Consider the following 23173-nt stretch of genomic DNA (forward strand, 5'->3'; position numbering starts at 1 on the left):
ACACACAGGGAAGGGTTGGGGTCCGGAGCTCCAGCTGGTGTTTATGACGCGGGATCAGGTGGAGGAAAAGCGTCTTATGGGGGGGAGGGGGGCAGATATACTGTGACAGAGTGGTGAAAGGCGCACTTGCTCCATGGATGGCACTTCAGCACCAAGCAGCAGCATCAGCAGCTGTTAGAACAGGTCCCGACTCTTTGTACGGACTTCATCCATCGACGGGCCTCCAGCCGGTTCCTGCTCCCGGTGTGGGTTCATGTTTGAGGAATCGCGCCACATGAGGCGTTAAAGAGGCTTACTCCTGGTAAGATGGATTCCTGCTTTATAATCTGCTAGTCAAACGTGCTAGTTTGTAAGGTTAACAAGAAGATCCCAGTTTACAAACTTAATTTAAACCAGATCCAAAATGCCTTAAAGTCTTAACATTACGAACTAATGAAGGATTAATTAAGTGTTTAGAGCAGCAAGCCACTGTTTACTACAACATCTTATTATTTGGTGTAGCGTCACAGGAGCAATTCGTTTAGACCATGGACCTTTTTTAAGGACAAGAAATCAAATTACTTATAAAACCGATGTTATTTGGTGTGCTGCAATTTAACAGCACATGCTGATCTATTAACAGTTCATATAAATAATAATACTTTCTATTACAGCTGAGTAATAAAGGGGTAATAGTAGGGTAACAAGGGGAAATAAGAATGTAATAATGTACTAATGTACTAATTTCTAATTTGTTACCATAAATTTACCAAAGTAATAACCACTTAATATCCAAGTAATATCATGGTAGTACCAGTGATTACAGTATTATGCTGAAATGTGTGTGATTGGACAATAAGGGCCCTAAAACTGGGGGCAAGGATATGGAACTACAGCTTGCTAATAAAGTGGTAGTAGTAGGGTAACAAGGAAGAAACAAGAATTTAATAATGTGGTAATTTCTGAGTAATTACTACTCATTTACCTGGGGTAATTTCTGTCTAATATGCAGGAAACAGTGCTGCAAAATTCTAAACTGTTTGTTTCTATTTAATAACATATCAATAACCTATTAAGGCAAAGTCGAAAGTGCAACCCAAGTTTTAATTAGTTAATTAATCAATTTAAACAGGACAGTGAAACTGCCGTCTGACTAACACATGTACACCCGCTCAGCCTGTTCGTGAATCTGTTACTTGTGTCTCAGACTGTCTGTTTGATCAAACTGTAGACGCTGATCCAGTTTTGATGTTGAGTAGGACTCTGGATCCTCTCCCAGCTGAGTGTACACTTTGTTTTACATGTTTAATTTAATTAAATAGTGGAGTTAAACTAGTTATCTACCCATAAGTTCTTATAATTATTTGGTTCCATGGTTGACCTTTTTAATATCGCACAGAGTCCAATTTTCATTTCTGTTTGATGAAAAAAACATAAAAATTTCAGAGACATCAATGAAACCAGCGGGGATTATAATTTACTGAGTGCACTCAGAAGGTATAAACTGAATGTATGCCAATCAATAAATTACATTTCATTTGACCCGAATCCAATAAATGTAACATTTTACAAAAAACAATGGAAAATTTACATATAATTAATTTGTTGGTTTTTTTTCTTTGATTTAAAAAAGTGTCAAAGTTGTGTTGATATATTAAAGTGACAATATCTGGAAAGTTCAGATTATTTCTACATCAGAGCCAGCTGTTTCAGTCATAACGATGCTTGTTTCACCTTAAAGTGTGAGTACCAGTGTTTTTTAAAGAGGAGGACTGTCTTGCCCTTCATCTCTTCTAATTGGCATTACGTAACTTCATCTTGTTAGGCGTGTTTGTGCCATTAGTTCATTTTGGAGTCAAGTCAAGTCATCTTTATTTATATAGCACATTTAAAAGACATCAAGTGTCGGCCACAGTGCTGAACAGAGGGATAATATAATAAAAGAATTAAAATAGAAAGAAAACATTTTAAAAAAGAATTGTAAGACATGTAAGAGTATATAGCATATAATGTACATGCAAATATGCACATACATATACAAAACTGTACACATTCACACACAAGCACACATATGTGAACATAACGTATATACACATACAACACCATCCAATAAGATAAGAGACCAAATAGACAGAATAAAAAAGATATCAAAGAGATCCGAAAGCCTTGGAAAATAAGTAGGTCTTGAGATTCGATTTCAAGACTTCCAAGGATGAAGAGGATTTTATGAAGGGGGAAAGACTATTCCAGAGTCTCGGGGCGGCAATGGAGAAAGCCCTGTCACCTCTAGATTTGAGCTGGGAGTGTGGAACTGATAAAACCATCTGACTGGAGGAGCGCAGAGATCGAGTGGGTAAGTGCAGGCTAAGAAGATCTGAAATGTAACCTGGAGCCAAACCATGGAGAGCTTTAAAAACAAATAGTAAAACCTTAAAATCGATTCTATGTTTAACTGGTAGCCAATGTAGAGATGCGAGTACTGGGGTAATATTCTCTCTCTTTCTAGTACCCGTCAGGAGCCTTGCGGCTGCATTTTGAACAAGTTCCAGGTGGGTCATGCTTGAGTGACAAAGCTTTCAAATGCAATTATCTGTCAATTAAGACTTTCCCCCTCTAATTAGGCTATGAGCTCACTGGGTTATTAGCAAAATTTCCTCCTGTTGCTTTTGGATTTTAAAGATCCAAATAACTGGATTTAGTCTGGGGTTTTTACTTTCTGTCAGCATCTCAAAGCAAAGCACATCGGTGTGTCAAACTCATATCACTCATTTTCTTTGATGAGTAGAGCAGAGAGATAGCCCTCTTCTCTGTAGCAAATTACATGTTGCTGTTACATAAATATTAAAATCTCATAAAGAAATACAAAAAACCTATTAAATTCTACAAGACAGAGCATGGGGTTTGATTTTGGGGAACATAAAATCTGAAGCTTTTAAAACAAGTGTTTGGCTTTTTGTAGGTCAGATGTTTGGTGAGGGACGCCAAGGGATTAGAAACCTGCAGAAGAAGTTTGCGTGCTTGCTGACGTGGGTCAGTCTGAAGGACGAGACACTCTTTTTTGTGCTTTTTGAGGCAGTCATGTTGCACCTTGTGGCGTGTCAGTGTGAGCCGAGGCTGCCAGATAAAACCCAAAAAGGCTTCGCAGTAATCCTGTGAGATCAAGGTGGGGATTATTCGAGGTAATTGTTGTCTTAGTACTCCAGGATAGAGCTGAGCTGCTGGACAAGAATGAGCTGGAAAGGCAGAGTCAACAGAGGTGAATGAAGTGGGACAGATCAGAGGAAACTGAAAAACGAGAATAAAAATGAGTAGTAAAAAAAGGGATTTAGAGGAAAAAGGGAGGCAATGGGATGAATAGCGAAAGTACATAAAGAAGAAGAAAAGACGGGTAAAAGTACGTAAAGAAACAAAATAAGCAGGAGTGATTATATGGAAGCAGGGCAGGAGTAAGGACAGAAAAGAAGGTCAGGAGGGAAAAGGACTGCTGAAAAGCAAGTATGAAGGGTTAAAGTGAGGACTTAATAGGGAAGGGAAGAAATAAGGAGGGACAGTGAAATGATGGATGAAAAGGTTGAACATTTTAATGTGCAAGGATGAAAAGGAAGAGGCAAGCACAGAGAGGAAAAAAATGAGTTAAAAATGAAGGAAGGAAAACAGGAAGGAAAAGATTAATAAGGAAAAGTTGGAAAAAGAAGAGGAGGAGTGTAAGGAAGAGGAATGTGATGAAAAGGAAAGTGAGTAAGGATGGAAAAAGACAAACAAGGAAAAAAAATAAAACAGAGGAGAAGAAAGCAAAGGAAAATGTCCGAGACTCCTGGTTTAAAGTCTCATCTACTTCTAATGCCGCCGCATCCACCTGCTGAGGGAAATACAGTGGTTTTTCTACAAGTCCACTCTCCTGGTCCTTCAACAGTGTGTGTAAATGTGCATCTATGACTTCTTGCACATGCCCAGCCTGAGGAAGCAGTTCAGTGGACTAAGCTGTTTAAAATAATAAGCTTTCAACAGAACCTCTAATATCTGATGTTTTTGATAGAAATGATTGAACACAGAAATCTAAAGGCAATGATATTTTCTCAGAAATATTTTTTAGTTCATGAAACATTGCAGGGTTATTAACTTTTAGAAAGATCTGAATGTAAGCTGGAGCTAATGAGCAGCAGCTGTTGTCAGGGTTACAGAGGAGAACAAAAGACAACAGCTTGGAAATCATCCAGAATTTGAAAGGGAATATACACCAAGTTTCTTTTTTTAAATGCACAGAAGATATGTTTTTAAAGCAACTTAAAGTATTTGGAGTGATAATTAAGTCTGAGTTAAGAAGTTAGGTGATTTTAAGTAATGTAATATTGGCTGTGGTAAAATGAACCCATCAGATTGGATTTGAAATGGTCAGTATCTTACTTGACACATAGGCAAAAAGCCCTCAAATTTCAAAACATGGTGCCAATATTATGTGTCCAGTGTCTAGTAGTGAGGTTGTTTCTTGACTTTTGGTTGGTAGTACAGCTTTCAAACACTAACTTGAAACAACCTAAGAAAATCTTAGATGTACTTGGCCTCTTGGCCTGACACAGACACAAGTGGACACTGAGACTCAATCACAGTAAAAAATCACAGTAAGAGTGTTAAGAGCATTAGGGGTTCAGTGGCGTTTTCTCCAGTTTTCATCTTTGAATGTTTATTTGTTTGTGTTGACAGGTTACCAGATAGATCTGAGATGTTGTGGTTGCTGTTCTTTCTGCTTCCTCCAGTGAGCAATGGCAGCATCGTCGCCAAGAACATCGCTCACACAGAAAGACACGACCATGGTGAGTCTGAGCGCAACTGCTTAAGACTGGCGGTTTTTCAAACTGGTGATTTCTTTTTATTTTGTGCATGTTAGGTCCACTACTCAAAAGTCAAGTGTAAGATGACTGCTTATGAGATCAACATAAAAACTGTGTGTGCGGTCCATGGTGCTGAAATTATAACAGTTTAATTTGAGAGGAATAAAACGTTTTTAAGGAAAAATGTGTTTCTTAAAATTTATTACTGTAAATCCTCTGACAGGATTCACATCAATCCAGGGCATGATTATTTTAAGTCATCCCTCCATTCTTTCTGTTCTTTATACATTTCTCTTTGAACCTCACAGGGTGTGAAACTCCTGCACAAATAAAGGCAGTTTCACCAATTTGTAAAAAACTAGTATCAACAGGCATCGTGGAACAACAACTGGTGGCTCTTCATTTTAAAAGTGCAAAGACTATCTAATCATAGTATATAATAATTATGTACTAACTATTCTATACAAAACTATATATACAAACTATTCCAGCATTTTGGCGAAATCTCAGAGGGAAAATCAAAGGGAAAAGCCATAAAACTGCATACTGGATGCAAACATACGGCCTTCCCTTTTTTCCCTGCTGCTGCAGACTGAAGCGCCACAGATTTTCCAATGGATTACTGCTCACTTCCCACGGCATCATCTTGATGGGCACGCAGGGTTTCACTATATTAATCACCACACTGAGGCCCTGCTAAGAATTAAACTGCCTAGAGGTAGTTATGCTGTAAAGCAGTAAAGTTATTCTGTTTATGTAAAATGACCATTTCATATAGATCATTAATGTATATGAAATGGTCATTTTACATAAACAGAATGCTCTCTATAGCTAAGACTGATACATAGACACTTATATTAATCTCACAAGACGAATTACTTTGATTCTAAGAGCTTGTTTACTTTTAAGCTATTTAACTAGGATTGTAACTTTTACTCGAGTAAAAAGCCTAAATATTTTTTGTTTTTGTTTTTTTAACTCAGTGAAACAGTTACCCAGCACAAAATTATATTTAAAGTCTCCATGTTTTATGTAATAAATCTTTAACAGGACACAGAAGTTACTCCTTGGCAGGTATCTCAGTCTGGGTGTTGCATTCATACATTTTATAGATTAGCTGATAACTGAGTACTCCACTCTTTCATACACATATCGTTACTTCTTGATCCATAAAACCAACACAACAGCAACCAAAAGGATTCAAACTACAGCATCCAGAAACCAAAAGCTACGCCCATCTTTACATAAACTCTGTAGGAGTTCCACAGCTGAGGGAAGAGGAGCAGCAAAAGCCTGACCAGCAACCAGTAGATAAGAGCTCCAGAGGGTAAAGATGTGCTGCAGTATCAGAGAAGTTACTTTTCTTCTGGTTACAAACTTCATTCTGCTGTTTGTGTGCATCCGTTACTATCAGAGCTTTGATTATTATTTAACAGCACTGTGACTGCAGAAACCTTTCATACACAACCTCTAATCCTATATTTAAGAATCTGTGTAGCATACTTTAAATTTTTACAATTATAACACTGTGATTTACTTGTTTTTTTGGAGGCAGGGGATTTCTGCCTCATTGCTTCATTAAACAAAAAGTGGAAGCCTGAAATAAAAAAGGCTGGATAATCAAAAGGGATTAGATTAAAAGGAGGATAAATTGACACAAAATGAGATAACAGTAAGAGAAATTAACATTTTTCCACTTTTTGATAATACAAAGTTACTCCATCAGAATCAAAAAACAACTAAAAAGTATTGCAACTGCAAGTAACAAGATAAATCTAAAATAAAACCTCCCAGGATCTTTCTTGGAAGCAAAATATGAATAATTGGCAGAGAGTGTTACTGCATCATGCTGCTTGTAACTCCACCTGTGTCTGACTCCACAGAGGCGACCGGTGGCCCCACAGTGACGCCTCACATCTACTTCTGCCGCTCGCCCAACATGGAGGACTTCACCTGCTGGTGGCATCCACTCAGCAACCTGACAGATGGCGAGCAAGTCACCCACATCCTCACCTACTCTACAGAGTATGAACACTGCACATTAAAAATATTTTATAAGTAAAACTAGCCCACATTGTAAAAAATACATAGAAATATACAAAAATACATCCTACAGGGATGGCAGGATATTATACCAACTGACAAATGTGGCTCTCCAAAATTCTGAACTGAACTCAATGGAAATGCTCCACAAAAGCAAAGATGCAAGAGGCATAAACCCGCTATGTCAAAGTCAAAACTTATTCTGGGGTATAAATTTTAAATGTGTTTTAATCAAACTTCCCTAGAGATTTTTTATACATGTCATGCTGGCAGGTTAGGACTCAGAATTCAAACTCTTTAAATAAAAGGTTTATTGAAAAGACAACTAATGACGTACTGAAAACTGGTGCAGAGTTTGAGCAAAGACAAACAGCTGGGAGATCTGTGATGGGGAGGAGAGGAGAAGGTTAGGTGGAGGCAAGCTCGTGTAGATGTGATTGTGGAGTAAGTGATGGAAATAGCCTTACCTGTGAATAGAGAGGTTTCAGTTTAGGGAGGAGGTTTTCCAAGCAGAGCAGGAATCTGGATGTATCCAGGTAAGTCCTTTGAGTACAGGTTAGAGGTGTGGCTAAGCAGAAGCAAGAGCTGGAGGCAGCACTGGACTCCATGGAACAGCAAATGAGGAACAGGGGAGTAAGGATCCAGACAAGGAGAGTGGAGGCTAGACAGCAATATTAGTTCACTGAAGACTGGGCACAGATTTCTGAGAGGAGAGCCCAGTGAGAAGCACTGGCATCTGCCAGAGTCCATAACAAACAATAAGAGCCTTGTTTTAGCCTTGTGAAACTATAAAAGAAGCCCCAGATCAGCAGCACACTGAAGTTTCTGGGTCAGGTGAGTTTGTGCAGTTTGATTTCTCGTGCTTCGTGTCACTGGGAAGCGTTCACATTTTAGCTACTCTGAAGTCCTGAACGCAGATGTGGCCTCAAACAGATGCCAGCTGGCCCAGATGGCAGCCACAGCAAAGAAAACGCTTCCACTAATCAGGAGAAATTGGATTGTGCTTTTGACTTCCACGTGGCTTCAGCGCACCCACCAGTGCTTGTTTGGGAAAACAAATGTAGATCAGTGATTATCTGACAAATAAAAGACAAAATTTCACCAAACAGCAAAGCAACTAGGAATAAAGTCACAGCTCAGAGAGGGAGATTACACTCTGCAGGCACACCTCACCACTGATGTTTGTGCTGCATGTCAATGAGGCTAAACACAATTTTGGAATTATGCTCCATATACAAAAGTTTGGAAACTTAAAGACAGGTTCCTTGACATTCTTGCATTTGGAATATGATTTGACATTGTCTTTGGACTAGTTCTGAAACTGGTTTTAAGTTGGTTTTAGAGGTTGGGAAAACCAGGTGGCGACTTGGTTTAGTCTTCGTATTGAGGTATGATGGAAAACGTCTCTGAGCATCACTTCAGTCTCAGACAAATTAACCTCAGGTCCTCAGGAGTGAGACCATCTGTTGTGGGATTCCTTGTTTTTCTTTTGGTTGTAAACAGTTCTTCAGGACTCTGGGTGGATCTCTGAACTGCAGAGTGAAGCTACAACAATGGCTTCATGATGGCTATATATCAAATTGTCTAACACCACTAAACTCTGCACACCTGCTTAGAAGTTAAACAAAAAGTGTGAAAAAAAACAAAACAAAAGAAAGGTATTGTATAAAAAAATGTCCAGTGTTAATTTACTGATTTCCTTTTTGTGTGTTAGTGCTTATCTAAATGTGTTTTTTCTTTGATTTTTTTGAAGGCAGGAACCCAACCTTGAATGTCCAGACTATGTGACTGCCGGCCCCAACAGCTGCCACTTCGACAGCAGCCATACGTCTATATGGACGGTGTACTGTTTGACCGTGATTGCCATAACCACCCACAGAAACTACACCTCCCAGCAGCACTGCCTGGATGTGGCAGAAATAGGTAAAGATGGAGATGATATTGGCTTATCAATACTGATTCAAACTACCTCCATTATTCCATAACACAAAATTCAGTTTCTTTTTTGTAGTTAGTTTTTGGTTTGTTATTTAGCAAAAAAACAACAACAAAAAAACCCAAAAAACAAACCAAAGCGGTTCTGTTCTGAGTTTGATTCTGAATTGAATCAGATATTAGTGCAAATTTCTCCTTGTTATTGCTTATTTACTGAAGAACAAAATGATACAAAGAAAACAGATGAAAAAAGAGTAAGTTCGAGGCTATAAATTAATTAAACCAGAAACGAGTCCTCATGCTCCGCCAACCAGCTAAAAAATCTGTGCTCCTGTGTGTGTCTTTAACTTTTCTTTACTGTCACCGTGATCCATGTATAATTGTCTGCATATCCATGACTGTCCCCCCCCAAAAAAACACATCTGATATGTTTTTAGTGCAAGCAGACCTTTAGTGACCTTTAGGTATTAGTGAGTGGTAGGATTTTTCCTTGCTCTAAATTAGCCTTGGGAGTAAACTATGCACATGTGTTTTAGCCGGTCACCTCTTTTATCATTATATCTGACTATTTAACTATTTGACTATTTTTAAACTCCAAATCGCAAACTTTATAGCAACACTGGAAGCCGGGGGATGATTTTTTTCAATACAACCTCAGATGAACTATATCATATTAGACATTGACACTATTAATTTGACAAAAAATAATCCAAAATGCAGAAGCAGTGTGTGGAAAAACTATGCACACTCTTACTGCTTCCATAGGAATTTAGAGGACAAGTAGAAGCCAGGTGAAAAATCACTTGACTAACTGATGATCACAAAATGTGAGCACCTCTGTAAAAGTAGTGGTTTTGCAGTTTTTTGATCTGGATGATTCAGGTGTGTGTTCACATAAAGCCAAAGAGGACAGACATCAACAATGATCTTAGAAACTGCTGCCAATCATGCCAAGAGTGGACAGCTCAGAAAAGCTGCAGAAAAACAAAGAGCTACCTCTAAGAATCTACAGGCCTCATGTAGCATGTTACATGTTAAAGTTCATGACTCTGCAGTTAGAAAAAGTCTCAACAAGGATGGATGTCTGGAAGCATCGGCAGGAGAAAGCTGGAGTTTCAACATTAGCATCAAAATTTGTCGTCTCATTATAGATGTTCTTTTTTTGTTTTCCTGAGCACCAAAGACAGGAAATAGAAACTAGAACTATTTACTGACACACAGCTAATGTTTCAAAACACATTTTGTGTGTGTTTAACAGTTCAGACTGAAATTCCAGTCAACGTGACTTACAACTTGACAAATGCAGGCAGCGATGAAATGGGCCAAAACGCGTTGATTTCCTGGACCTACCCGGTGCCCGGCCACGTGCAGTATGGTTGGATCACACTGGTCTATGAGCTGCAGTACAGACACGTTACAGAGTCTGACAACTGGAAGGTATGGGGAGAAAACATGGAGAGGAACAAATATGACTTCTCTTTACTGTGGCAGTCTTATGTCATAAAAATAATACAATGGACTTGGGTAAAGGCGCTTGCATTTCCTGTTCTGGTAACGTTCTTTAGGGGAGAAAAGAAATGTTCACGTCCCACAGGGGACATGAACATTCACAGGGGACATGAACATTTGAGTCAAATTTTGAGTCAAATTTGGCCGTTTAATTGGTCATTTATGAAGATTTGTTGCACAAATACTTATAATTATTGTGATATTGAGTGTAAAATATACACACAAATACACTAAATATAGTGTATTACAAAAACATTGTCTTTGTGGTTAGAGGGTACATTATTCAGGTTCATAGGTGGTGTCTATAGGTAAAAGCAGGTATTTCTAATGGGTATAAATTTAAATTTATACTGTGAGACCAGAGATTGGACCATCCATCTTCATCCGGTTTGTACGGGGCCGGGTCGCGGGGGCAGCAGCCTAAGCAAAGAGGCCCAGACCTCCCTCTCCCCAGCCACCTCCTCCAGCTTATCCGGGGGAATACCAAGGCGTTCCCAGGCCAGCCGAGAGATATAATCTCTCCAGCATGTCCTGGGTCTGCCCCGGGGCCTCCTCCCGGTGGGACATGCCTGGAACACCTCACCCAGGAGGCGCCCAGGGGGCATCCTTGTCAGATGCCCGAACCACCTCAGCTGGCTCCTTTCGATGTGGAGCAGCAGCTGCTCTACTCTGAGCCCCTCCCGGATGGCCGAACTTCTCACCCCATCTCTAAGGGAGAGGCCAGCCACCCTTCGGAGGAAGCTCATTTCTGCCGCTTGTATCCGCGATCTCGTTCTTTCGGTCACTACCCACAGCTCGTGGCCATAGGTGAGGGTAGGGACGTAGATCGACCGGTAAATTGAGAGCTTCGCTTTTACACTCAGCTCCCTCTTCACCACGACGGACCGGTGCAGCGTCCGCATTACTGCAGCTGCAGCCCCAATCCGTCTGTCGATCTCCGGCTCCCTTCTCCCATCACTTGCGAACAAGACCCCGAGATACTTGAACTCCTCCACTTGGGGCAGGAACTCATCCCCGACCCGGAGTGGGCACTCCACCCTTTTCCGGCTGAGAACCATGGCCTCAGATTTGGAGGTGCTGATCCTCATTCCCGCTGCTTCACACTCGGCTGCGAACCGTTCCAGTGCGAGCTGGAGGCCCTCACCCGATGAAGCCAACAGAACCACATCATCTGCAAAAATCAGAGATGAGATTCTGAGGCCACCAAAGCGAAAGCCCTCCGCCACTTGGCTGCGCCTAGAAATCCTGTCCATAAAAATTATGAACAGAACCGGAGACAAAGGGCAGCCCTGGCGGAGCCCATCACCCACCGGGAACGAGTCCGACTTATTGCCGGCAATGCGAACCAAGCTCTTGCAACGGTTGTATAGGGATCGAATGGCCCGTAGCAATGGGCCAGACACCCCATATTCCCGCAACACCTCCCACAGGACACCCCGAGGGACACGGTCGAATGCCTTCTCCAAGTCCACAAAACACATGTAGACTGGTTGGGCAAACTCCCATGCACCCTCAAGTATCCTGGAGAGGATAAAGAGCTGGTCCAGTGTTCCGCGACCAGGACGAAAACCGCATTGTTCCTCCTGTATCCGAGGTTCGACTAACGGACGAACTCTCCTTTCCAGCACCCTGGCATAGACTTTCCCAGGGAGGCTGAGGAGTGTGATCCCCCTGTAGTTGGAACACACCCTCCGGTCCCCTTTCTTAAAGATGGGGACCACCACCCCGGTCTGCCAGTCCACAGGTACTGCCCCTGATCTCCACGCAACATTGCAGAGGCTTGTCAACCAGGACAGCCCTACAACGTCCAGAGCCTTCAGGAACTCGGGGCGGACCTCATCAACACCAGGGGCTCTGCCACCAAGGAGTTGTTTAACTGCCTCAGTGACCTCGCCCCCGGAAATTGGCGGGTCATTCCCCTCATCCCCAGACTCTGCTTCCTCCTCGGAAGACGTGTCAGTGGGATTAAGGAGGTCCTCGAAGTATTCCTTCCACCGCCTGACAATTTTCTCAGTCGACGTCAGCAGCGCTCCGCCAGCACTATACACAGTGCAGGTAGAGCACCGCTTTCCCCTCCTGAGACGTCTGACGGTTTGCCAGAATCTCTTCGAGGCAGTCCGAAAGTCTTTTTCCATGGCCTCTCCGAACTCCTCCCACACCCGAGTTTTTGCTTCAGCCACTGCCCGAGCCGCATTCCGCTTGGCATGTCGATACCTGTCGGCTGCCTCCGGAGTCCCACAGGCTAACCAAGCCCGATAGGACTCCTTCTTCAGCCTGGTGGCTCCCTTCACCTCTGGTGTCCACCATTTGGTTCGGGGATTACCACCACGGCAGGCACCAACCACCTTGCGGCCGCAGCTCAATGCAGCAGCTTCGGCAATGGAGACGCTGAACATGGTCCATTCGGACTCAATGTCCCCAGTCTCCCTCGGAATGCTGTTGAAGCTCTGCCGGAGGTGTGCGTTGAAGATCTCGCGGACTGGGGCCTCTGCTAGACATTCCCAGTACACCCTCACTACGCGTTTAGGTGCACCAGGTCTGTCCAGCGTCTTCCCCCGCCACCTGATCCAACTCACCACCAGGTGGTGATCAGTTGACAGCTCAGCCCCTCTCTTTACCCGAGTGTCCAGAACATATGGTCGCAGGTCTGGTGATACGATTACAAAATCGATCATCGACCTACGGCCTAGAGCGTCCTGGTGCCACGTGCACTTATGGACACTCTTATGTTCGAACAGGGTGTTCGTTATGGCCAAACTGTGATTAGCACAGAAGTCCAATAACAGAGCACCGCTCGGGTTCAGATCAGGGAGGCCGTTTCTCCCAATCACGCCCCTCCAGGTCTCGCTGTCGTTACCCACGTGAGCATTGAAGTCTCCCAGCAGGACAACAGAGTCTCCAGGTGGAGCACCCTCCAGCACCCCGCCCAGGGACTCTAAGAAGGCTGGGTACTCTGAACTGCCACTCGGCGCATACGCGCAGATGACAGTCAGGACCCGTTCCCCGACCCTAAGGCGCAGGGAACAAACCCTCTCGTCCACCAGGAAAAACCCCAACGTACCAGCAGCAAGCCGAGGGGATACTAGGATACCCACCCCAGCCCGCCGCCTCTCACCAGGGGCAACTCCAGACTGAGACAGAGTCCAGCCCCTCTCCAGGAGACTGGTTCCAGAGCCCCAGCCATGTGTAGAGGTGAGCCCGACTATATCTAGCCGGTACCTCTCAACCTCACGCACTAACTCAGGCTCCTTCCCCACCAGAGATGTGACATTCCATGTCCCTATTGCCAGTCTTGGCAGCCGGGGGTCAGTCCGCCAGGGCCTCCGCTCCTGGCCGCCACCCGGCACACAATGCACCCGACCCCTATGGCGCCTCCTGCGGGTGGTGGGCCTGCGGGAGGATGGGCCCATGTCTCCTCTTCGGGCTGTGCCCGGCCGGGCCCCATGGACTAAGGCCCGGCCACCAGACGCTCGCCCTCGGGCACCCTCCCCGGGCCTGGCTCCAGGGCGGGGCCCCGGTAACCCTATCCCGGGCAGGGTAAACTGTTCCCTCGGTGTCCTTTTCATAAGGGTCTTATGAATCGCTCTTTGTCTGGTCCCTCACCCAGGGCCAATTTGCCATGGGAGACCCTACCAGGGGGCAAAAGCCCCCAGACAACATAGCCCCTGGGATCCCTGTGACACACAAACCCCTCCACCACGATAAGGTAGCGATTCCAGGAGGGGCAGAGATTGGACTTTAAATTTAATCTGATTATTCAATCAAGGAACGTCAGAGCTGATGTTGCTATTTCTTAAGTAAGATTTATATTTAAGATCTGGGTTAAGAGGCTTAAGGTGTTTTCAGCAGATATTTAAGGTTTTAAATATGCTAAAAGAAACATTAAAATATAAAACATAACATTTGAGCCCTTTCTGTATTTGTATCTGGTTAAATTAGTCTTCAACGTATTCATTTCTGCATTTGTGCAGAAAACCCATTCAGATGTGAGATGACAGTAATTTCATTGACTCTAACTCTGGTGTCGGATGAATAAGAGTTTACTGTAGCTCACTGAAGTCAGGATGCGGCTGTGAGGAAGATGTTGGGTATTCTACAGTAACATCTGCACAGAAGATGATAAGCACAACTATGTATAAAGATCAAAGTTCTAAAAACTGTGATCAGTGCTGTGTGAAAAAAGTGAGCATGTTTAACTCGATGAACAAAGTCTCAAGGAGAAAAAGGGGGAATAATAAAAGAAACAACAAAGGTTAGACAGAGGAAGATCTGTGAGTCTTGAAGAGTAAAAATAAACCAAAACAGAATACATAACATATCACAAAACTGACAATCACAGTCACAATACCACAAAAATCAACAAACACAAGTATAAAGAAACATCACAAAAACAATAAAATACAAACAAACAAACAAACAAACAAAAAACTCTCAATAACATACAGACAAAAACCCCAAACTCAGCATCATAAAATAAAACAAAAAATAAGCAAAATACAAAAGAAACCCCGAACTGTGAGAGACTAAGACTTTGAAAAAGAGAGAATGAAAAACGTAGATTTTTAAAAAAATGTATTCATTAGACTGAATTCTTTACTTTTCTGCTGACATATTTTCAAGAATAAAGTAGTTCATTATAGTCTGCATGTCATAAAACATGCTATCTGTTTGCAGGTGAAGTATCCTCTGCGTGAGCCTCAGGTGGAGCTGCTTGGACTCTCTGTTGACGACTACGTGGTCCGAGTTCGTTGCCGTGCGCAGCACTCCAAGCTGTGGAGTGACTGGAGCACCACGCTGGTGATGAGCATCCCCCCAAAACCGTCTGCAGGTATGTCAGCAGGCAGATGGCAATATGGTGCTGATTTACATACTTTTTGATGATTAGTAAGTTGTTTTTATTTGTTACCATTATTTTAGTTTTAATTGTAGTGAATACAGTTGTCTTTCTACTTTTAATGTTTGGTTTTTATAAATTTCTGATATTTTTTCTCATTATGTCCATGTAAAACCAATTTGGCTATGCATAAAAAAGATGTAGGCACTTTTTTATGATAGTGCTTAACTAAAATTTATTAAGCAGGCGTAAAATCCCTTTGCATTTTGTGCACAGAATTTTTAGACATTAATCACCTAAAACAAAATCCTTTGAACACAAAGTCCATGACAGCTGTGCTGTGGCAGGAAAGAACAGATGTGTCAAACATGTAGAGCTCGACAGAAGACATTAATCCTGCAGACTAATAAAAGATAAGTTATGTAACTGCATTAAGCACATTTCTGTTACATGCATTATAGATGCTAAAATAATAATAAAAAATGACAGCTTCTTACACACAGAATCTCTATAAGAACTGTAACTTTTCCAGTTAAATGTGTCACTGTGTCATAAAGCTGATGGAGAGCAGGAAACAGAAGCTGAGTAAATGTGTTTTACCTGTGCAGGTAAACTGTTGGTGCTGATTCTGGAGACTGGAGTTGGTGTTCTGGCTCTGCTTGTTATCGCCTTTAGTCTTGTTCTACAGACCAAGAGGTGAGAAAAAACACATCTTTCCTTCAAAATAAAATTACTTGCTGACTTTGTATCAAATGCTAGTCATTAACTTGGTTTTGGTCTTACCTTGATCTCTATAATGGCTATAACATTACAATGACCTTATTTAGAACCCTTAGAACCTCAGTTAGCAGAAGTTACTGCTGTCACACAGTCACAGTGTTGGAGGATGAATGTGTTGTGTGTTTTTGTTTTCATTTTTGCTATTTTCAACCCTCCTCCCTGTCTGCGTTCACCTTCAGAATAAAAGAGTTCTTCCTGCCGGCCATTCCAAAATCACAGATTATTGGCATTGACCCCGTGCTTTTGAAGGTAACTTGCCTGTGTGCAGCGCTGCTTTCAGGGTTTAAGCCATTTGTTCTGACCTTGTACTTCTGCTCCTTTCTTTTCTTCCCTCCATTTGTCTCTTTTTTAAATCTCTTCTCCCCCCTTTTTCTAATTGTATTGTCAAGTCCAGTTTTGTTGCCCTTTTCTTTCTTTTCCATAATTTTCCCATGTCCTCTTGCTTAATTTTATATTTACATTTTAAGGCTAATTTGTTTCCCCATATCCTCCCTCATCTCTCTCTCCTTTCTTATCCCAAAAAGTTGATTCTGTTCATCTGGACGTAGCATTTTGTGGGAGAAACGTTTCGTCACTCATCCAAGTGACTTCTTCAGTCTCAGCTGACTGCAGGTTTCCCCAAATCTTATAAACAGTACATTTGCATAATGACTGAAACCAGCCCACTGAAGGAACAATGGGCTGGGAGGTCAGTTCCTTAATCATAATTATGCAAATTCTCATGACCATTGATGAACAACCACTGACCAAAGCCCACTGATCAATGGCCATGAGTACCATTCACAGAGAGTTGGGGAATGGCTGCAATCACAGCATTGTAAGATGGTGAAAGATGGACACTTAGGCCCCCTCCTTGATTCAGAGATGGTCTTTCCCTTTTCACGTAAATGGCCTCCCTGACTGTTCCTCCCTGTCCAGGATGTGTACATCCTCATCCTTGAAAGAGTGTCCACTGGCCTGTAGGTGTAAATAGACTGCAGAGTCCTGGCCTGATGAGGTAGCTCTTCTGTGCTGTTTGTGTCGGGGGACCCGATCCTTGGGGTGGGCCAATTTTTGGCGCAGCGTATTTTGGGATTTAAAAGCCACAGAAACACGGTGTTTAGAAAAAATGCATCTCAACTGTTCCGATACTCGGGATCCCTACAGGTTTTCGCTTAGTCAGCAGTTGTCCTTCTGTCCTGGATCAGCTGGAGCTTTCTTTTGGCGCCTTCCCAGCTTTCATAAATATCCAGCTTGGATAGCAACTTTTACTCAGGGCCTTCTTGATGTTCTTCTGCTTTCCTGGCCGCTGTGTCTGTGGGGATGGTGTTCGCTCTGTGTTGTAGCGTCCTGATGACATCCAGTTTATGCTCCAGTGGATGATGAGAGTCAAACCTTAACTCATTCACTGCCAGCCATTGGCAGTGAATGAGTTAAACCCATTGACTCATTCACTGCAATTGACGGCTATAGACGTCAATGGCAGTGAATGAGTTAAATACTGATCCATTGCTCCTTCAGTGGGTTGGTTTCAGTCATTATGCAAATATACTTTTTATACGATTGGGGAAACCTGCAGTCAGCTCAGACTGAAGAAGTGACTTGGATGAGTGACGAAATGTTTCTCCCACTGAAAACGCTACGTCCAGATGAACAGAATCAACTTTTTGGGATTTACTTACCTGAGCATGCATCAGGACGCTTCTTTTTTAATTCTCATGCCTCACTCCATATATGTTTTTCCCTGCTCCATTCTCCTCTTATTTTATCACTTTGTCTTCCTGTAATTTCCTTTAAGATTATTGTTCTTCCTCTTTTCCCACTTTCTTCCGTATCTTAATTTTCATTACTTTTTCAATTTTGTCTTTCATTCCTCCTCCCACCCCCACCTCCATCCATAGAAGGGGAACTTGGATGAAATCAATTGTCAGTTCAGTAACTTCCACAGCTACAGGCCTCCAAGCTCCTCCGAGGACGTCTGGGACCATGTGAGTGCCAATGACCTCTATCTAAACACACCAAAGGACAACAGCGACCCACGCAACCCTACAGAATCAGAGAGGGACACCTTACTAGTTCCCTGCAACCCGGCACCCATGGAAGTGTCCGCCCACCATCAGCTCACGGCTCCAAACACTACATTGATTGTGCAGAGTGTGCCGCCTTACAGCTCTTCTCCCACTGAAGCCTTCACCAAACCTCGGAGTATTCCTTCTCCATGGCCGATGCTGAAGATCGTATCACTGCCCGGGACTGACTACAGCATGATGCAATATTCCTGTGGTCCCAATACTGTCCTGGTCCCAGAACTCACTTTCAGCACCAGCCACTCACCACAAAACTTCTACACTTGTGTCCAGCTCTTAAAGGAAAGTGGCGAGGTGCATCTAGTGCCGTGCTTGGCATCTTTTCTGAGGGTTGGTTTAGAAGCTAAGGGGAAGGAAGAGAAGAAGAATGATGGGGATGACTCTGAGAGGAATGAGGCAGCTGTCCCTGTGCTGCCTGTTACTGTTGACAACAGTGGCTGACTGACAAGCAGTAGATCCATATACTTCAAAAAAACAGGAATGCATCCAACATGCAGACTTTTAACATATGCAAAGTGAAATCTGCTGTATCCTGCTGGTTTGACTGGAATCAGATCCTGTTCCTTATTTCTTTGCTTATTTGTTTAATTTAAAAAAAGAAAAACCCCCACAAATTCCGGCCACTCAGAGAAAACATTTAAGGATGAACAAAGAACAAGAGAAGCGAAAACTGACACAGAGTATTAGATGAAATGCATCTGTGATTGCATATGATGTACGGTGAGTGTGAGTTGGAGTGTGAGGCGACTGCAGAAAAACAACCATGGGAAAATACATAAGGGATATCTGCACATCCACCCGCAGTCAGCAGCACTGGTGTGACAGAGAATTCAGTTAGAAACGATACCCAGAGGGTAGCTCTGGAGGACAAGGTCAGTCAGGTCATCAGTGAAGATATTTTGTGGTTAATAAGCAGGAATTATTTTACTTTTGCTTTGGTAAACATCATTTGGATGTTCAGTCTGTTTTTGTGAAGATAAATGTGATAGAGGAGAGTCAACTTGGAGCATGAGCTCCGTCAACACAGCCCTCCAGATGCAGAGGAAAGTAGAGAGCGTGTATAAAAGCTGGTCTGTGGTTATTTTGCGCTAACGTTGTGTATATAATTTGTGTGTACTTTTTATATCATCAAATAACAAACTGATCAAAAACAATGTGAGAAAACCTTTGTGTAATAAAAAAAAGACTGAACTCTTCTTCGATTAATAAATAATGCATACGAAATACAATTCATCCATTATTTAATGATTGCTGTGAGGTTTTGTCTCATCTCAGTGAAAAACTCGGTATGGGAATGTGTGTTGTGTGTGCTGAGGAATGCCTCCCCTCCACCCTGGTGACACACCTGCACCCCAAGGCTCTGCATGTGTGGGTGGGTGTGGTGGAGCGGAAAGTAGGAGGCACATGGGGATGGGGAGGAATGTGTGTGTGTGTTTTATTGAGTGCTGGAATGACTTTTACTAAACACGGTGTTTTTTAATATCGGTATCTATGAAAGATAGTGATCTATATGTAGCTGGATGACTCTGGTCTATATTTGATTTGCTTTTGTGATCATTCTTGTCTTTTTGGGGAAATTCAAAACAGGTGTTAATAATTCTATGATTTTAATGGTTTTAATATTTGTACAGAGTATCTACAAGGAAATTCTGCCAATTCTTTCCTCCGGCCACTGTTTAGGAGCTGACAAAAGTGCATTAGTTATGATTCTGCCATGAAATAAGGTTTGTTTCACTTCAGAATAATTTTCCAGAATGTTTGACCTTTTATTTCTGGCATGAAATATGCTGTGTTTGTTACATGTGATTGGTGTGATGCAAATAAATCATTGTAAACAAATATTCTATAAAATCTATAAAGCATAGAACAAAACTTTTTTAAAAATGTATAATAAAAAGATCAGTCACACTTAAATCAGGCTGAAGTAATAGAGTAAAAAAAAACATAACTGTACATTGAGCTGAATTTGATTAATTACTCTGGACACTGGTGAGGCTTAAAGGTAAGTCTGTCCTGTTGGTGCTCTTCAGTATGTGAGGCCAAACAGTTAAAAATAATAATGCTCTGATCTTACTTCTTAAAGTAAACCTGGTCTTAATTCTTAATCAACTTTTGTCAGGTCCTGAAGCGGACTGTGATCATGCAACATGAACATGATTTACCCAACACGTTACAGCTATAAATCACTGAGACAGAATCCTCAGTTACAGACATTTGGCCTTTTATTATTTACTCCTCAAGTCCATTGGCAGCTAAACATTAATATAGTAGAACAGTTGTGTATGTGCAACCAACAGCGCACAGTGTGCTTTGAGGTAGCAGCCAAGAAAGATATAGTGTGTGTCTATGAGCACCTGCATTTTCAGGTATTGTATTGTATTGCATTCAAAAGGTTTTCTTCATGTAATCTGCTAGAGGGTGTGGGGAACCATAGCCCCGTCCCCAAGGGCATGAAGCAGGCATGGAGGAGATCCAGGCCCCAGACTTTCAGAGGCCCCCAGAGCGTGAGAGCCCAAGAAGTACCATCAGAGGTGCAACCGTGCCACTCTCCTGGAAAGAGCTAAGGAGAGCCCAAGACAAGGGGTCACCCAGAAGCCACGGAGCAGAAGCCAGAGGGAGCTGTGGTGATGTGCCTGTGAGCTCTGCTGGCATCCAGCCACGCCACAGTGCACCAAGCCCCAGGCGCAGAGGCCCAAGGTCCAAGGGCCCCCCATCCCCATACAAATACTCATCACTCGCCCAAAGTAGAAACAAACATAAATGGACACTGTACACACCCTCTCCAAACATGCTCTATATCCCAGGTCCAGGCACCACCACCCCTGAGGGGTGATGGTACCCAGACCCAGGAGATTTTAGCCTTTTTCCTGGGGTGGAGACAAGCAGACCACCCCCGGTCCCGGAGCAGCAGGGAGACCCCCCCACCAGACCCCCATCAGACGGCCAACTCTTCCTCCCAGCCCCTCCGTCCCGATGATAAACAGAGAACGGGAGTGTGAAGACCCCATGTCTCCCTCTTCCCGCTCATATGTGGTGCTGCTGCATGCTGTTCTAAAGTGTATTTAAAACATAGAAGAGGCATGGTTCTTCCTGCCAGAGAGCAGCCGGTGTCAGCATGGTCCCTCCCGAGAACCCTCAATATCTTCATGCATTTAAAATTGAGAGACGGGCACCGACACCAGAGTTGAGGTTAAATACCCAGACTGTCCTCTGGATACCATATAACATGCCCACCCCCCAAGGCCCTATATGTATGTGCTATGATAGTGTGAGTAATGTGGATGTATAGGATGTGGAATAAAACTGAAGTACAGGTGACCCGAAGGGGACAGAGGAGGAATGCCTCTCCTGCACCTTAGTGACACACCTGCACCCCAGAATGTGACCCCATAAACAACTTCCCTAAACCTGCTGGTCTGGAAGTCCAGCAGTTCATCTAAACAAAAGGCACTTAGACTAAAACAGATATAGATATTTTATCCTACCATAAAACAATAAGAGAAGGTACAACCTCTCCCATGCTCCCAGGATGTGGGTGTGAATGCCAGAACACCAGAAAACAAAGTCGTTGCAGACCACTAAGGATCACATATCCTATCACTACACAACTGATTATACACCTCTAAGCATATATGGTTAGATATTTCCCAATACAAATAACAATAATAAAATCCAACAGGCTTAACCCGGGGGTTGTAGTCATGACCTGGTGATGCCCCACTTTTTAGTTATTTATTTGTAAAAAATGTTTGGAATCATGTATGATTTTCGTTCCACTTCTCACGTGTACACCACTTTGTGTTGGTCTTTCACGTGAAATTCCAATAAAATTGATTCATGTTTGTGGCTGTAATGTGACAAAATGTGGAAAAGTTCAAGACCTGTGTTTGTACATGTTCAGTGTCACAGGATATTGGCTGGCTGTGAAAGCTGAATGTGTTTCAGTCATTTAAACACTTCCTTTCACTATGAGTTGCAGCGACATCATGCAGTTTGTGTTTTGATCTCTAGGGGGCGACAAATCAGCATCAACTTTGCTGCCATCAGTAATAATTCTTCAAATATAATAATCAGTGTTTGAGCAGTTATGATATCAGGGGCAATCTAGACATGTGTGACAATACTGAACATGTCACATGATGCACTTAAAAAGCATGTGATCCACTCTCAGTCTGCACTTTCATTTAAGACTTCAACATGTCGAAACGAGCTTTGAAGAAAAATCAGTTTGGTGCTGAAATATTCAAACGCCGCACCAAGAAGAACAACAAAGTAATGAGATGTGTTTGTGTTTCAAACAGGAAAACCAGCAGAAATAAATCACAACCTGCCAGATATCAGGGAGTTTCCGAGGTGCACAGGTCGTGTGGTTATCCAGAGGCGTGCAGAGGGAAGCAGGTTCCCCACCCCCACCCCCCTTTTGAGGAGAAGGGGGGTGGGGGTCGGAGGCGAAGATTTTCTTGTAAAAATAAGGGGGGGTGTAGCAAAACAAGTTTGGCAACCACTGTTTGTCCGTGATTTGGACAGCCCAGCGTATGCTCCCAACGCAGGGGAAACAAATTCTGTCGGAGATACCTATCTTGGCACAACCGTTGTGCAGGTGAAGCCAAAGGCAAGATATTCTTCTTCATATTTTCTAGTATTTGGCTTAAAAGCAAGTTGGTTTGACAATGCTTCATCTTCTGCTTTGCGTTTGTGTGACAGTCCCGTCAAAAACCTGTCCATCATGCTAGCACTGTCTAAGCATTTTCGTTTTATTATTATTTATTGATTTTTAGTCCACAAACACTTCTTATAATAACTAGGAAGAGAATAATGAAGAGTGGCATTGTAAAGCGCTTTGGGTGCCTTGAAAAGCGCTATATAAATCCAATCCATTATTATTATTATTATTATTATTATTATTATTATTATTATTATTATTATTATTATTACAGGGCTGTTAGATATAACGATATATATCGGATGACGATATAAAAACATCTATCGTTTCATTTTACGCTATCGTTTGTTTCGTGGTGTCGCAAAATAAACTGTTTACGGCAATATTTTTCCATCATTTTGATGGTCACTGTAGTGGCTATATTAATTTCTTAAAGTTCTCTCTTTCTCTTATATTTTATATAACCACACTACTGACGGACAAGCGCCTGTTTTAATGTGTTATGGTTAGCAACAACGATGGTAACAGCATCGCA

At 42.5% G+C, this 23173-nt stretch overlaps 1 protein-coding gene across 2 annotated transcripts; it reads left to right on the top strand.

The window, feature by feature from the left end:
• Positions 1-98: 98 nt before the first annotated feature.
• On the top strand, positions 99-19204 carry LOC113016634 (prolactin receptor-like). 2 transcript variants are annotated; one of them, XM_026159615.2, is made up of 10 exons: positions 99-301; positions 2486-2528; positions 4681-4790; positions 6692-6833; positions 8605-8774; positions 10045-10223; positions 14970-15123; positions 15738-15825; positions 16089-16158; positions 17790-19204. In XM_026159615.2, exons 3-10 carry the CDS (start codon positions 4700-4702, stop codon positions 18414-18416), a joined length of 1521 nt encoding a protein of 506 aa, XP_026015400.2. In that variant the 5' UTR covers positions 99-301; positions 2486-2528; positions 4681-4699; the 3' UTR covers positions 18417-19204. The 2 variants fall into 2 exon arrangements, with proteins under 2 accessions (XP_026015400.2, XP_080153556.1); XM_080297430.1 differs by lacking the exon at positions 2486-2528.
• The last annotated feature ends 3969 nt before the right edge of the window (positions 19205-23173 follow it).

Source organism: Astatotilapia calliptera, chromosome 23 (genome assembly GCF_964374335.1).
Source record: "Astatotilapia calliptera chromosome 23, fAstCal68.1, whole genome shotgun sequence".
NCBI classification, from domain to species: Eukaryota; Metazoa; Chordata; class Actinopteri; order Cichliformes; family Cichlidae; genus Astatotilapia; species Astatotilapia calliptera.

What these genes read in the sequence shown, in the direction of transcription:
- LOC113016634 (XM_026159615.2), top strand. Translation starts at nt 4,700, where the DNA reads ATGTTGTGGTTGCTGTTCTTTCTGCTTCCTCCAGTGAGCAATGGCAGC. An exon ending in CCTGGATGTGGCAGAAATAG is followed by an intron (nt 8,775 to 10,044) that starts GTAAAGATGGAG and finishes TGTGTTTAACAG; the next exon opens with TTCAGACTGAAATTCCAGTC. An exon ending in TTGACCCCGTGCTTTTGAAG is followed by an intron (nt 16,159 to 17,789) that starts GTAACTTGCCTG and finishes CTCCATCCATAG; the next exon opens with AAGGGGAACTTGGATGAAAT.